This window comes from Bos grunniens, chromosome 4 (genome assembly GCF_055505025.1).
Source record: "Bos grunniens cultivar Pamir isolate PY7600 chromosome 4, Bosgru_T2T1.0, whole genome shotgun sequence".
Classification (NCBI taxonomy): domain Eukaryota; kingdom Metazoa; phylum Chordata; class Mammalia; order Artiodactyla; family Bovidae; genus Bos; species Bos grunniens.
In genome coordinates, this window is record NC_141168.1 from 112,842,877 (window position 1) to 112,859,815 (window position 16,939).

Genomic DNA, 16,939 nt, shown 5'->3' on the forward strand with positions numbered 1-16,939 from the left:
GGGAGGCTGGAGAGGCAGGGGAGGCAAGGGGGGCTGGGGAGGCTGGGGAAGAAGGGGAGGCAGGGGAGGCAGGGGAGGCTGGGGAGTCAGGGGAGGCAGGGGAGGCAGGGGAGGCTGGGAAGGCAGGGGAGGCAGGGGAGGCTGGGGAGGCTGGGGAGGCAGGGGAGGCAGGGGAGGCTGGGGAAGAAGGGGAGGCAGGGGAGTCAGGGGAGTCAGGGGAGGCAGGGGAGGCTGGGAAGGCAGGGGAGGCTGGGGAGGCAGGGGAGGCTGGGGAAGAAGGGGAGGCAGGGGAGTCAGGGGAGGCAGGGGAGGCAGGGGAGGCTGGGGAGGCATGGGAGGCAGGGGAGGCAGGGGAGGCTGGGGAGGCAGGGGAAGCAGGGAAGGCTGGGGAGGCTGAGGAGGTAGGGGAGGCTGGGAGGCTGGGGAGGCAGGAGAGGCAGAGGAGGCACGGGGAGGCAGGGGAGGCTGCGGAGGAAGGGGAGGCAGGAGAGGCAGGTGAGGCTGGGGAGGCAGGGGAAGCAGGGGAGGCTGGGGAGGCAGGGGAGGCAGGGGAGGCTGGGAAGGCAGGGGAGGCAGGGGAGGCTGGGGAGGCTGAGGAGGTAGGGGCTGTTGGGAGGCTGGGGAGGTAGGGGAGGCTGGGGAGGCAGGGGAGGCTGAGGAGGTAGGGGAGGCTGCGGAGGCAGGGGAGGCTGGGGAGACTGAGGAGGTAGGGGATGTTGGGAGGCTGGGGAGGCAGGGGAAGCAGGGGAGGCTGGGGAGGCAGGGGAGGCTGGGGAGGCTGAGGAGGTAGGGGAGGCTGGGGAGGCTGGAGAGGCTGAGGAGGTAGGGGAGGCTGGGGAGGCTGGAGAGGCAGGGGAGGCAAGGGAGGCTGGCGAGGCTGGAGAGGCAGGGGAGGCAAGGGAGGCTGGGGAGGCTGTGGAGGAAGGGGAGGCAGGGGAGGCTGGGGAGGCTGGGGAGGCAGGAGAGGCAGGTAGGGCAGGCTGAGAGGCTCAGGAGGCTGGGGACGAAGGGGAGGCAGGGGAGGCTGGGGAGGCAGGAGAGGCAGAGAAGGCACGGGAAGGCAGGGGAGGTTGGGGAGGAAGGGGAGGCAGGGGAGTCAGGGCAGGCTGGGGAGGTAGGAGAGGCAGGGGGAGGCAGGGGGAGGCAGGGGAGGCTGGGAGGCTGGGGAGGCAGGGGGAGGCAGGGGAGGAAGGGGAGGCAGGGCAGGCTGGGGAGGCAGGAGAGGCAGAGGAGGCAGGGGGAGGCAGGGGAGGCTGGCGAGGCAGGGGAGTTTGGGTGCTGGGTCCCCAGTCAGCAGATCTGGCCCTGTAAGATGTGGGTTGTGGGGCCGGGTGGAATTGGCCCCGCCAGTCCCTGTGTTTGGTGAGTGCCTCCGTTGAGCTGAAGTCAGTTACCAGGGGACAGGTTCCTGTGTCGGGGCGCCGTGGCTCTTAGGCGTGACTTTGGTGATGGTCACGGCTGAGAGCAGCCTGGGGAGGTGTGGCCTCTGGGCAAGGATTTCCAAGCATAGCAGTGGGCCTTGGCCGGTTCCGTTCCTGGAGTTGGAAGTCTGTGATGCTCTTGTGGTGGGTATGGCTGTTACTGCTTTCTTCTTTGTTTTCCCGTGGGTTCGTCTGCTGACATAAAGATCAGGAGACATTTTCTGTTATGAATCATATAGGGTAAATACTTCAGGCTTTGATAAGGGCTCTGCTATAACTACAGATGATTACATGCAATATGTGTGGGTGTGCTTAGTCCCTTCAGTCGTGTCTGACTCTTTGTGACCACATGGACTGTAGCCCGCCAGGCTCCTCTGTCCGTGGGATTCTCCAGGCAAGAATACAGGCGTGGGTTGCCATGCCCTCCTCCAGGGGATCTTACCAACCCAGAAATCAAAGCCATATCTCCTGTGGCTCCTGCATTACAGGCAGATTCTTTCCCACTGAACCACTGAGGAAGCCCTACATGCAGGATAATAAACAGCAAATCGAGTGTCTAGAAAGTAGCATGAGACATGTGAGCAGGAGAGCACATGACAGTGCCCAAGTCCGTCTCAAGAATCAGGTGGTTTGTGGAGGGGTAGGGAAAAATTAGGAGCTTGGGGTTAACAGACAGTCACTACTGTATATAAAACAGATAAACCACAACTTACTGTATAGCACAGGGAACCATATTCAATATCTTGTAATAACCTAAAATGGAAAAGAATATGAAAAAGAGTAAAAGACTACACATACGTATAACTGAATCACTATGCTGTACAACTGAAACTAATACAACTTTGTAAATCAAACATACTTCAGGAAAAGACAAGGAGGCCGTTTCATGGCGAAATCTTCAGTTTAGCTGAATGCTGTTTACACAGTAGTCAAGTTAGAAATTAAAGCCAGTTATTCAGTCACTTGAAGAACTTTTTGCTAAGAGAATGAAGTGTGGTGAGTGGCTCTATTTCTTAGCATCAGGATCGCATTCAAGGAGCATCCGTAATATCCTTGGACTTTCAATAAGTGATGTCAGGGCCCTTCGCTGGTCTGGCTCTGCCCCCAGAGGGCCAGGTTAGTATTCTGCTGATGCCGGCAACCCTGACTGACTTTTTCCTTCAATTAAAAGCATCTTTTTGTGGAGATGTTGCTGAGATTAAACGACTAATACATATAAAGTGCCTTCCACAATGGTGGGTGAGTAGCTAGTGCTCAAAGAAGATCCCTGGAGATGTAAATGGCAGCCCACTCCAGTGTTCTTGCCTGGAGAAATCTATGGACAGAGGAGCCCGGTGGGCTACAGCCCATGGGGTCACAGGAGTCAGACACGACTTAGTGACTGAACAGCAGTAGCGGCAGTGTAAGAATATAAACAAGATTTTTAAAAAGCAGACACTGAGGTTTCATCACGCAGTCCTGTCATCTGTAGACAAGAGGCGACTGTGAAATTAAAGAGCTAAATGCAGAAGGTGGTTCTTATTTGAAAATTGTCAGAAGTCCTCAAGTTATAAAGTTGTTTGGTAAAGGTAAGTCAGGATAACATCAGTGTTCTCCAGGGAGCTAACAAATCCCCAAATTAATCCCCACTCAGAGCTCCCCCTCCCTTCAGCTGATCCTGCGTTGGCGCCCTGCACCTACATTTTCACTCTCAGTGGCTTGTCGAGTATAGTAAGTGGGTGGTACCACAGTGGGCGTGTGCATGTGCCCGCTGCAGGGTAAGCAGGCAAGAGGCCATCAAGCTGATGAAAGTAATCTTGGAGAACCTTCCACAGGGAAACCTTTGACCAATGAGGTGGAGCTGGAACTGTCCATAGTGAAAGAAGATGTGCATGATGATATGAAATGTGCTTCCAAAGAGAAGGCTTTGAATATTGCAGATTCAAGACAGGGTTTGGGAAAAGGCTGAAACCTTTCGTCAGTGTTTTTGTAACAATGACCCCCTCTTTATAACTGACCTGTGGAAAAGGCAACACAAAGGATTTATATAAAGGACCACCAAATAGTTTTGTTAGAAAGATTTGAAAGAAAAATCAACACTGAATTCATTCTTTGTTTTTAATGAGTGTGTCCTAAGTGATTCAGGAGTGTTCAACTCTGTGATCCCATGGACTGTAGCCTGCCAGTCTCCTCTGTTCATGGGATTCTCCAGGCAGGAATACTGGAGTGGGTTGCTATGCTCTACTCCAGGGGATCTTCCTGACCCAGGGATCAAACCTGCATCTCTTACATCTCATTGGCGGGAGGGTTCTTTACTACTAGTACCATCCAGGAAGCCCCTTATTTTCAATATTAGTGCATAATTACCACTATCACTCAAATTGTTTTCAGTCTTAATGCATATTTACAATTATAACCTAAGTGGTTTACTTTTGTTTTTCAAGTAAATTCCTGAGCAAATGTTGTCCTGTTATTCACTGGGGTGTTTTAAAACCCTTTACAGAGGACTCACTTTTTGAGCCATTTTCCCGTATCATGAAACTTGAGATAAACCTAGCAAATATTATTTGACGAGAGGAATGGTGGGATTATTTTTGTTAAACTATATTGTTTTCCTCTAGGAAGCCCTGAAAAACAAATTTATAAGAAGCTTTATAAAAAGCCAGCTGCACATTGATGTAGGCAAACTGACTGAAAAGCTTCAGATCTTCGGTAAGTGTGGTGGATGGTGTGGTGGGTCCACCCTCCGGCCAGGAAATTTCTGGGTGACACAGATAAGCCACTGCTTCCTCCCCCAGTTTCTGGTTTCTCATCTGTTAGATGAAGAGCTTGAATTAAATATACTCCATAGTTTGCTTATAACTGAAGTTTTCTTACTTGCTGATTCAGGGCTTGAATAGTAAGGGACTTAGTTCAAAAGGAAGGGTTCTGATTTAAATATATGAATTGTGAGGTATAACACAAGTTTATAAAAGAAATGGCTATCACTGAGTTACTAAGTCAGTTGAAAGCATTTATATTGATTTGAGGATTTGAAGCTCTGAAGCTTAGATAAAAAATTCATCAATCAGCAAATGTTTATTGCATGCCTACAGTTTATCAATCCGTGACTTCATTTAGATACTCAACAACCGTTTTGTGAACATGCAGGAGAGTCAGGCTCTGAGCGAGAATCTGATTTTCCAGGTGCGTCCCAAGGATGCTCCCAGGAGCATGGACCAGTAGATGGAATGGAAGTACTTCCAGGAGGGGAGGAAGGGTGTCAGGCCATCCGAGGCCCCCGGCATTGTGCTTATGCCCGGGACAGGGGCTGCGTCTGCCTGGAGCATGAGGGTTAGTGGGGGGCAAGGCATTAGTGATTTATGGCCTTAGAAAGTTTAACAGTATTTTTAAATAGATATTACTGCCTTGAATCATGTTTTCATATAGTTAAAAGCAGACTTGAAAACACAGTCATTCTGGAAAACTAGCAAGTGGCTCCCTTGCGAGCTGTGGGGCGAGGATCATGCTTCCTGTCCCGACACTGAGGCTCATTACTGTGTGTGCCTGCAGCCCCACTAGGGCTACCTTGGGGCGCAGGGACCAAATGCTTCTCCAGCACCCTGCTGATAACCCATACCACTTCTCAACAGGTTTCTATTTTCCATATTATTCAGTGAAGTGGTTTTTTTTTTTTTTGGTTCTTTAATTATTTGAAGGTTTATAACTTAATTTAGAAATATTTGGGATTTTCCACTTATCTTTATGTTACTGATTTCCAGCTTCAGGTCACGGTGGTCAAAGCATGTACAGTCAATATGACTTCATTTGTTCCAGATTTGTTGACTTAATGCCCCTGCATGGTTAGCCTGGCTTCTCCATATAACAGTTCTATGTGGGGACGGGATGCAACCCTGTATGCCCTTGGTTTTTGTAAGCCTGTTCTATTGGCTATTAAGAAGTGCGTGTTTATATTTCCCGTTATGGTTGTGGATTTGTCTATTTCTCCTTGATTCTGTCAGTTTAGGCTTGATTTGTTTTGAGACTGTATTTAATTTTCTACTGAGAACATGTAAGATCTTTATTTTCTTATGTTTGTATTTAAAATTTTTGTTTCTTTCTAGCAGTTTTACTTTACATTTTACATCATGGGTTTCCTGGTTTGGTTTTGAGGCACTTCTTGAATTAGTTTCTTGATATCGTACATTTCGGGAGAGTCTTATTCATTTTCTCTTGGTATGTTACTTCTGAGCAATTTTCTCTCTAATTTTCCTCTGAAACTCCAATTAAACACCATGAAAGATTTTATTTGTCCATATGCTTATTTTATCTTTTTCTCTTGTTTTCTAATCTTTTTTTCTCTGTGCTTCAGCTTGAGGTCTTTTTTTTCGTGCTTTTTTAAAATCCGCTTATTCTCACCTCAGCTGAGAGTTCTTTGTTTCATTTGTCCCGTTTCCCAATCTAAACTTGCAATTTGATTCTGGGTTGGTTTTTTTTTTTTTTTTTGGCCATACCTCTTGGCATGTGGGATCTTAATTCCCCAACCAGGAATTTAAATCTGTGCCCCCTGAAGTGGAAGCGCAGAGTCTTAACCACTGGACTGCTAGAGAAGGCCCTGGAGTTTTTTTTTAATAATAGTTTTCAGTTCTTTGCTGAAATTCTCCCTGATTTGATCTAATTTTTGGACAATTGTATCCAAAGATTTTTGAAACATGTATTGAGTCTCTTGTTAGTTTTTCATCTTTTTTTCTTCTAGGTTTTTGGTTATTCTGTTTTATGATGTCCATGAATACTAATAAGTTGGCAGTATCTCTGGAAGCTCTTTGAAGCCTTCACACAGATTTTTAAAAATCATCTGTATTTTCTAGTTGTTTGTCTTCAGCAGGTTGTCCATCACTATCATTAATACTTTAATATTGGATCCTTTTAGTCTGCAGGCAATTGTCCTTCACATATCAGATATTTTCCTGTCATTTCATTGAATCTTTCACCTGTATGTAAAAAATAATGTCATTTTAATCTTTAGGTTCATTTTTGATCATTGTTTCTGTTTTTTGTTACTCATTTTGTTTGAATTCTCTCTTTCATGTTGGAGGGTTTCCTTAAAATGTTTGGTGAGGTTAAGAACGAGGCGCTGAAACCCAGTTGGATGCTTCTCATGTGCATAGTGCTTATTTGGCCTCAGTTTCCTTCTGTGGGTCTCAGCTGAGGGAGGGTTTGTCCCCAGGGGCACCTGGCAGGGTCACAGCTGGTGAGCTGCTCTGGCCAGGACAGCTCCCCTAACAGCGGTGGCCCCAGATATTGGGAAGCCTTCGTCTGGAAGAGCCAAAAGCATCAGGATGGAGGCAGTTGTTGAACATCATTTTTAGGGCCAGAAATCGGGGACCTTAGGTCTCCTTGGAGAAGAAGATGGCACCCCACTCCAGTACTCTTGCCTGGAAAATCCCGTGGACGGAGGAGCCCAGTAGGCTGCAGTCCATGGGGTCGCTCAGAGTCGGACAGGACTGAGCTACTTCACTTTCACTTTTCACCTTCATGCATTGGAGAAGGAAATGGCAACCCACTCCAGTATTCTTGCCTGGAGAATCCCAGGGACAGGGGAGCCTGGTGGGCTGCCGTCTATGGGGTCGCACAGAGTCGGACACAACTGAAGCGACTTAGCAGTAAGTCTCCTTGCTGGTCACGGCTCACACTAGTGTGTCTCAGGCCCTCAGTCATAAGCATCGAATGGGAAAAATGCTCAGCTTCTCCTGGCAAAGCTTGGCTGAAATCACTGTAGAATCTTGTCCCCTGTGCCTGTGTGAGCCTCTGAGTCTTGCTGCCTTTGCAGGCTGACTGGGACCCCATGGCCTTCCTATACCTCCTGCTCCTTGGTCCTGTGTGTCTTCCCTCCGTCTCGTTGTGTGTGATACAGACCCAGGAGAGAGAAGCCGGCCTGGTCCAGGCCTCTCACGGTGGGCTTTTGTGCCCTGTCCTGTTTCCATCCTCTCCTGTGGAGGTGCCCCCCCAGCACTCCCCAGCACCCTCGTCAGGCAGGGGAGGGCATTGCAGTGTTCAGACTCAACAAATGGTGAAGACTTGAGAGGCTCTTGTGGTACACTTGCTCCGTTGAGTGAGAGCTCTCTCCACATACATGCTGCTGCTTTTAGGGGTTGAGGGAGACTCTGCACGGGACCCTGAAGCCTGTGGCATTTGTGTGGTGCTGCTTTTCTAACAATACACATGTACACACACAGCTATAATGATTCAGTTATATAATGATTCAGCTATGCCAAGCCCACTTAAAGCAGCTTTGGTTCTGTCCCTGGGAGACAAGCAAAGCCACACTCTGCAGAGCCCAAGTCACTCCTTATTCCATGAAGCCTCTGGAATGACACACAGTGAAATTTCTGGCAACCTTCCTGGGCAAGCTTGTAGAGCACACATTCCAAATGACAGACGATCGGCAACACAGAAATGCCCCCTTGGCCCCATGCTGCCAAATCGAACACTTTGCCATTCTCTATCAAAAACAAGAAAACAAAAATCCCCAACAGTCAGAGCCCCTCAAGAGTGTGCAGCCCTCCTATTTTCTAGCTGTTGAGCTTAGTTTCATTGGGAAGAATTGAATTAAGATTGGTGCCTAGTTCTCCTCTTCAGCAGCTGGAACCATGACAACAGGAGGTACTCAGTAAGCACTTACACACACGAGGTACCCATGAATGCTTAATCCTCAGGACGATCCCATAGGGGATTCTGATTTCTTCACACTTCAGATGAGAACACAGACTTTGACATTTCAGACAACTTTCCAGTGTAAACATGGAGTTACAGTAGAGCTGATTCAGGAGCAACACTGGATCTTGTCCCCATTGCAGAACCCGCTACCCGGCTGCCCTGAGAAAGTACAGAGGGGGGCAAGGCCACCTCTCGCTCAGAGCTGGCTTCTTCCAGCCCATGTCTCTCACCTTCTTTCCCTTGGTTCTTCATTCCCTCTGGCCCCTGCTACTGACTTGCCCATTGGTTGCAACCTCACCTTCTGTGATTTAACTGTTTTCTCTCCAAGTATCAACATCACAGGGAGTGTTTGTGAAAGTTTGCCCTCAGCATGGAAGCAGCAGTTTTAGCATGGAACAGAACTGGACTGTTTCGAGTAATTTTCTCATGAGGGAGCTTATTTGCATAATCCCCGCTGTAGGAACCGTACATGCTGTGCCGAGAAAACTTGCTATGTCCTCGTTTTATGCTCCTCAGGAGGGAAGTTGGACGCCATGTTGAACCACACGGGCACCGGCCGCCTGCGCTCCCTGGGCCGCGTCCTGGTCGACCTGGCCTCCTGCGTCCGGCTGAACCGCTTCCGGGGCCTGGCCTCTGCTGCCGCCCTGGAGGCCACAGCACAGGCGCTCCTGCGGAAGAACACTTTATTGGCCAGTAAGTATTCAGTTAACACGCATGCTCATAAGGGCAGTGCTTGCATATTTCTCCCCAAACGTGTCATATCATGGCTCCAAAAGAAAAGGAGTGCTTCCCAGGTAAAACGAGTAAAGCAGAATTGGTTGCCTTGAGTTGGTGGAAAGATCGGCCTTGTATGCTATTTCCAGTGTCTGTTTTTCCCAGTTTATTAAACTAATTTACTAGTTTATGGTTAAATTTCACATGACACATTACACGACACGTTACGCTTTTCTTGATTAAATCTATGATTTCTTACATCTCTGTTATTTTTACCATGGTGTCTCAACATCGTTGGTGTCAGCGAAGAAGAGACGGTGGCTAGTTCAGGTCTTATTGAGTCAACATGAATATGATGTATTCTTGTATTCCTTTTGAATAAACAGTGAATTGTTTCTATTCAGCTTTGTGTTAGTTTTCTAAGGCTGCTGTGACAGTCTCACAGACTAGTAGCCTAAATAGCGGAAATTAATTTTCTCACAATTCTGGCGTCCAGGTACGGGCAGGCCTGGCTCCCTCAGAGACCTCGCTCCTCGGCCTGTGGACGGCTGTCTGCTCCCTGTGTGTCTCCTTGCCTCCCCTCTGTGTGTGTCTTTCCAAAATTCCCCTTCTTATAAGTATCCCAGTCCTTCTGGGCTAGAGCACATCTTGTGACCTCATTTTCACTTGGTGACCTCTGTAAAGGCTCAGTCTCCAAACAAGGTCATATTGTGAAGTACTAGGGGTTAGAGCTTCAACTTATGAATTTCCGAAGGGCGGACTTCAACCCACAGGGGATTTTATATAAGAAGTTGGAAGAATTACTATAGCAGAACACAGAAACCAAAGACATCAATTCTTAGGGACATATTTTATCCCATGGAAGGAAATCCTGATTATTTAAGCAGCCTCGTGTGATTTTTCAAGTCCTGAAAAAATGCAAAGGAAATTAATTTTTATGTATTTATGACACCACAGTGTTGGTTTTATTAAAATAAAAAAGACAGTTCTTTTAAATTACGGATATCATTTATGAATATTGACATAAAAATCTTGAGCAAAATGCAAGCATATGAAAGCAGTACTTTAAAAGGGTTATATTACTATGACCAATGGAGATTCATTCCTGAAATCTGCGAATAGGTTAACAGACACAAATTAATCAATGTGATATGTCACTATAATAAGATGAAAGGAAAAAAATCATCTCAATGCAATAAAAGAATTCCACAGAATTCTACATTGTTTCATGATAAAAACACTTAATAAACTAGAAATAGAAGGAAACCTACCATGATAAAGGCCATATAAGAAAAACCCACAGCCAGCAAAATATTCAGTGGTGAAAGACTGAAAGCTTTCCCCCTAGAATCAGGAACAATGGCCACTTTTGACACTTCTAGTCAATTTTATGGACTTCCCTAGTGTGTCAGTGGTAAAGAATTCACCTACAGTGCAGGAGACATAAGAGATATGGATTCGATCCCTGGGTCAGGAAGATTCCCCTGGAGTAGGAAATGGCTACCTGCTCCAGTATTCTTGCCTGTAAAATTCTGTGGACAGAGGAGCCTGGATGGCTACAGTCCATGGGGTCATAGAGAGTCGGACGTGACTGAGTGCACACACACATATACACAGTCAATATTATATTAGAAGTTGTAGCTAGAGCAAGTACTCAAGAAAAAGTAGGGAGTTAGGAGGTCTTGGTTCTACCTAATGGCTGAGGGCTGTGTCACACAGATTAGCCTCATCTGCCCGGAGTGAGGCCCCTGCATGATGGGGGAGGGACTGAGCTGAATGTCTTGGATGGTCTGGTCAGACCGGTGCTGACGCGCTGTGAGCCTCTCCTAGGTTATGATGACCCCTTGTTTGCCCTTTTCTGACCTTAGGCATCATATTCAACAGTTCCTTAGTTGGTAAGAACCTCAGCTCAGAATCTCTGCAGCTACCGCCCCAGGTCACCTACAGCATCCGGACCAGTATCTTGTATAGCATGAGAACGGATCTGGTGAAAAACCCTTTCTGGAAGTTCCACCCTCAGAGCCTCCCAGCCGACGGGTTCAAGTATAATTACATCTTTGTGCCATTGCAAGACATGATCGAAAGAGCCATCATCTCGGTGCAGACGGGGCAAGAGGCCCTGGACCCGGCCACACAGGCCCAGGCCATCCCATACCCCTGCCACACCAGCGACCTGTGAGTACCCTGGCCATGGTGGGGGGCCCTGTGTTGGGAGACCGGATAGACGAAAATCCTGGAGCTTCTGCACAGTCGTTCCACTACAAAGCATTGGAAGAAAATCCATTCTCCATTTTGATTTCCTAAGGCTCATTTCTATCTGAGCCATCCAGATAGAAGAAGAATTGTTGAGACAATGTGTTCGGTTAAAACTGACATCAGGCATCTGTAGCCTCAAACACCCCTTGGAATAAGTTTGATGAGTACTATTCAAGGGGGCTTCCTCCCACCTGAACTAGGGAATCAGAGAAAGCGTGTTTGTTCTTCAGCAGAAATCCTTACAGTTTAGGTCTGCGCCACCCACATGTAGGGGTGGGGGATTCCCAGAGGCTTGAGGCAGTGGCTTAGTGGGGTCTGTGTTGAACTGGGTGATTCGGTGGGTGATCTCTTGGGGTGACAGTGAGGGGAAGGTCAGTTGAGGGGACCCAGGGCAGTGCCCACCCTTGGGATGCCCTTCTGTTTTCGACACTCCAGAGTGAGACACGGGTGGTGATGGGGTGGTGCTGTGTTTAGAGAGGTGTGCGTGCATTCTCATCCTTCCTCCTCCTTGATTATCCCAGTGGGTTAGTAAACAGGACTGGGAAAGGAGAGGATGAAATCAGACTCCCTTCTCCAGGGCTGGGGAAGCCACACACTTCTGTGTGTGCATCTGGCACAGGCTGGGAGGGAGGGCACAGCCCTGATGTGAGCCTTGAGAGCCCCAGATTCACCCCTCTCTGAGTGCCTTCCTCGCCCATATCATGAGTCACAAGGGACTCGAGCCCCAGTGCTGGAGAGGGTGGTAGAGGCAGAGAACCTGCATCAGCCTGGCACTGGGGTCATGGGTGGGTTGGAGGTAGATGAAGGGGAAAAGGCAGTTAGGAGGCCAGGAGGGTGAGCTGGGGTGAAGTGTAGTGGGCAGTGGAGGTTGACCACCACCCTGCACTTGCACCGATGTCATGCATCTTGAGAGACAAGAAAAAGAAAGCGTATTTCTCCAGTGCTTCTTCCTGCATGTACAGTTTTGATTCAACATGCTCATCATTTTCTGTCTTTGAACTCCTGGGACGCTGCTAATAGAGGCAGGGCACAGAGAAAACTCTATTAACAGGGGCGTTATTAACATGCAGATCAGGGATTCGCCACCTTCAGGAAAAGCGATGGTGACAATGAAATGTTTATGAAGATCAGAGTATCCTTTTAAAAAGACTTTAATGAAAATGTTTGATTTCCTCATTTCAAAATTTGTTGACAAGCTTTTGTTTGGGTTCCAGAGTAAGGATAAATACTCAGAAGAGTCTGGAACAGGTTTGTTTAATTCATGCTGTCCAGATAACAGGGAGGTGACAGATAGTCCTTTCTCTGAGGTCACTTAGACATCCTTGATTTAATATGTTTCCTTTTTTGTTAGGTTTTATGAACAAATGGCTGTCAAGAGTTAAGAAAATAGAGGGAAAAAAACCATACTTCATACCCTTTCCTAAATCATAAGTTGGTTTATTTTGTTTGTGGAGTATCCTTGCTTACCTTGTGATACATATTTTATATACTTGAAATCATGACATCTTGCTAAGAGTGCAAGTTTTTGTGCTGTTTCTTCATTTGAAGCCATTTATGGAGCATTTGCTATGTGTCATGTATGTATTGGACTGTCGTACTTGGTGGTGAAAATAGGTGTTGCTCCCGCCTTCTGGAGGCTTGCAGACAAGGATTAACCAGGACCATGTGAACCCCGAGAACTACGGTCACCCTCCCCTGTAGGATGCCCCAGGGGTGAGAGTCAGAGGACCTCTTCTTGCCCAGTTGGGAAGCTGGTGGAGGTGCACATGCGTCAACATTGTGTATCAGCCTCTTCCCTGAGGTCCGAGTGAGGATTTGAGGCCAAGCAAAATGACCGCGGTCCTTCTCCCCTGCCTCCTGCTCCTTCATTTTCTCTCTGTCTGTAGTTACTCCCTTTTCAACACACTTCTGTGTGTTAAAAATTCACTCGGGGCACACGTAATTTCCTTATTTTCTTGTTCTGTTGTTATCTTTTCAAAGAACTGCACTTGGACTTTATCAATTCTCTTCTTTTGTCTTACTTGTTGTTTCTGCTTTTATTTTTATTACTTCTTCACTTTTATGTATGGTCAATTGTTATGCTGTTTCTTTGGTACTTTTAAAAAAGATATTAATTTATTTATTTGGCTGCATTGGGTAGTTGCGGCATGCGAGGGATTCTCTCTAATTGTGGTGCATGGGCTTAGTTGCCCCTCAGCGTATGGAATCCTCCCAAATCAGGGATTGAACCTGCACCTCCAACATTGCCAAGCAGATTCTTAACCACTGGACCACCAGGGAAGCCCGTGTGTCTTTGATAATTGTCTTTGATAATTGAGACTTGTGTTTGATTCATTATTGTTAATGTTTTTTTCTTCTCTTTAATTTATGTGTTTGCCTAAGGTGATGACTTTTCTTTCAATCTTTATTTTAACCACCTCCCATGGATCTGATATATGACTTAAAGTTCATTGTTTTGTAGACACTTGCAGTATGGGTTTCTATAATCTTCTTGACCCAAGAGCTGTTTAAGTAAAATTTCTTTCAATTTCCAGATGGAAATTCTCTGGAATTTTAGGCATATGAAATTACTCAGCTTACTCCTAATAAGAAAAATTCAAATTAAAGCTAGTCTGAGATAGCATTTAAAAAATCAGATTGACAAAAATCCAAAAATTGCATCATACCCTAAATATTGCTGATAAATCCTAATTCTTGCATTTGCCACCAGAATATACTGTCTTAATCCTTTTCATTTTTTGAACGTATGGCATTTTCCTCTATCAACTAATATATAATCTGATGAATGATTTACGGGCACTTGAAAAGAATTTTTAATGTCCTGTTTTTGTAGTGGAAAATTTACCTGCATTAACTTTGTTATTTAGGAGTTCTCTGTCCTTGTTTTGTCCACTTCATCTGTCCTGAGCTAAAGAGAGAAGTCACAGTCCCTGCTTCTGGAACGTGCCCTCGATTTTTCCTGTGGTTTGGCCTTCTAGTCTTGAGGTTGAGTTGCTCTGTGCAGAGCTGTGAATAACTGTGTTCTGGGTCTTTCTTATGTAGTATGTCTTTAGTATGTCTCATTAGTATGTCCTTAGTAGTATGTCATTCTACTTTGTATATGGTTAAATTAGTGGTTTCTGCTTTTCCTCCTTTCTTTTCTCTCTCTGGATTCTCATTTGCTGCCATGCCTTTTGCCCATCCTGTCATCTTAAACTTTTCTGAAGTGTTTTCTTTCAGGCGTGTCTGTTGTGAGCAGCACATAACTTCTTACACAGGTGAGGTTAGCTGTTCAACAGTATGAAATGGAATTTCATGTGTATATGGTCTTAATTGTGTCTTATATTTTTCTTATTTATATTTAGTCATGTTCTGCTGTTCTAGTGGTTGCCTTGTAGTTGTAACTTTGTATAAATATTATCAATCCTTTTTTTTTTAACCATGACCAATAAAAAACATGATTTTTCTTCTTCCACTAAAGTCTTCCTTTGTACCATTAGAAGATGACTGACCTTGTAGTCTACATTTGTCAGTGTTAAAAAAAATAGCCTTTAAAAAAAAAGATTGATTTCTTTGTATGTGTTGACTGGTGGGTCTTCGTTGCTGTGTGCAGGCTTTCTCGAGTTGCTTCGGGCAGTGGCTTCTCTCCATTTGTGGTGTGCGTGCTCCTCACTGTGGTGGCTCCCCATTGTGGAGCACAGGCTCTAGATGGATGGGCCTCAGTAGCTGCAGCTCAGGGGCTCTGGAGCGCTGGCTCGGTAATTGTGGCATGTGGGCTTAGTTGCTCTGCAGCCTGTGGGATCTTTCCAGACCAGGAATGGAACCCATGTCCCCTACATTGCAAAGCAGATTCTTAACCCCTGGACTGCCAGGGAAGCCCCAAACAAATAGCCTAATAATAGCCTTTTATTTTGGATTTCATCAACTTTATTCTTCCTCTCTGGCTCATTTCCCCAATCTTGCAATTTTTGTTTTTTGTCTCATTTTTACATTTCCAGGAACAAAACATTTCCAGTCTGTCTTGTCACCTTATTTTTAATATTTGTTTCAGTCTTATTTTTACTGGAAATACAGTCACTTCTTGCTTTATCCTTTCTTTATCTTTATCCAAAAGAATGCACAAAAGTCATTCTTTTGTGGGCTGGTTTGTCTTCTGGTAACTTCCTGAAGAAGATCTCTTGAGATGATTTAACCTGAGTTCTTACATACATTTTTTCATGTAACTCTCATGTGAACTTGATTATGTTTAGCAGCTTTTTCGAATAGTTGGCCGTCTCTTCCAAATATGTATCAGAATCACAGTGTCAGTTTTTCCTTCCCTTGTTGGTTGGGACTCATTTCCAGGAGCAGATTGGAAAAGGGTTGAGTTATACATCCATGTATTGTAATTTCTCTTCAGTTTTTTATTCTCTTTAATTTGCATGAAATGGCCTCACTCTGAAAAGTCTGTGCAAAACATCTGGACTTCTCTGGATCTTGGATAGTGACTCCAAGAACCCCAGAGTCTGGTTCCTCCAATTCCAGGCCCCTCATGACTCTCTCTACTCTGTTCTGTGAGGTTTAGCACTTAGTATCCTTCAAAATCAGGGTACCCAGCAGTGGTTCTGCCCCAGTCATAGGGTCAAACGAGGTTGTGTTCCTGGGTGAACCCCAGGGCTGTAAGGACTGCAGGATGAAGTGTGGGAGCTGAACTCACTGAGAGCATCTTGGGGCAGCCTGGATGCTGACTGGCCCGTCCCCACAGGTTCTTAAACAACGTCGGCTTCTTCTTCCCCCTGATAATGATGCTCACGTGGATGGTGTCTGTGGCCAGCATGGTCCGAAAGCTGGTTTATGAGCGGGAGATCCAGCTGGAAGAGGTAAGCAGCCTGGGGGAGGGGAAGGGGCAGCGACTGGGGGTGGCCGGATACCCTGTGTGTTTGGCTGGGTCCCACTGTCCCAGGAGAGAAGCCGCATGCCCTGCCAGAGCTGTACAGTTGACACATCTGGTTCACCCACAGAGAGGGAGCGAGGCTGCAGATGGTCCCGTTAGAGTCAGCAGCGTTGGTGCTCATGTGACCTAGATGGACATACAGACAGAATTACCGTCTTCATTTACAGTTGAAATTCTTTGTGTGTAGCCTTGCTATTTTCGTTAAAACTTGAAACTATCAAAACTGCTTTTAAGAATGAAAGTTCATAACAGCATCCAGAAAAGACCAAGCCTCCCGTTCATCTGGGCCGATGCCTGGGCACACGCGATCCACGTGTTCATTAAAGAAAAGGGAAGGTGCAGAGAGTACAAAGTGCATCTCATTCCGTTTTGACTAGAATCGCACTTCCGTTTTGTAGGTAGTTTACCTGTGTGGAACACATGCATTCCTGGATTTCTGTGTTTCTTCCCCGTCCAGCTGCTTCCCCTGGACCTCGGGGTTAGTGAGGCTGTGGGGCTGCGGGTGCATCCAAATTATTCTCATCTTCGAGTATTCAGCCCCACACCCAGAGATGTCACCCCATTATAGATGGGCAAGCAGGAGGTTAGTGGGTAGATAAATTTTAGTGTCATGATTTTAACCTGAGTTATTTTGCAAAACTCGCTCTAGAACCTGAGCAGTAAGCCTCAGAGAGCAGCTTAAGGCTCTGTGTTTCCTCCTCCATTTTTCTGTTTGTTTTTATTAAACAAACCCAAGACACACCACATGACAAATAAAAGAACACAATCGACGGAAGCTCAATAAACAAGGGAAGGCAGCAAGAGTGTGGCTGGTCAAGCTGGGGTTTTGGGTCCCTCCTTGAGGTTGGTCTAAGGTCACCTGGTCCCAGTTCTTACCTCTTCACAGCCAGCGACCTGCTCTGCTGGGGTCTCATTCAACTAAACGCCGACTCTGGGCAAAGTGTCTGGTGTGCTGCCTCTG

General features: G+C 46.4%; 1 protein-coding gene across 2 annotated transcripts in view; it reads left to right on the top strand.

The window, feature by feature from the left end:
• ABCA13 (ATP binding cassette subfamily A member 13) overlaps positions 1–16,939 on the top strand; it is a 393,960-nt gene that overhangs the window by 126,500 nt on the left and 250,521 nt on the right. For both annotated transcript variants that reach the window (XR_015163267.1, XM_086398601.1), the window contains exons 29-32: positions 4,022–4,112; positions 8,613–8,789; positions 10,679–10,985; positions 15,790–15,904. Coding sequence is in view for 1 of the 2 variants with exons in the window: in XM_086398601.1 (XP_086254727.1) it covers positions 4,022–4,112; positions 8,613–8,789; positions 10,679–10,985; positions 15,790–15,904 (690 nt within the window). In the remaining variant the exon portion in view is untranslated. The remainder of the gene's footprint in view (positions 1–4,021; positions 4,113–8,612; positions 8,790–10,678; positions 10,986–15,789; positions 15,905–16,939) is intronic.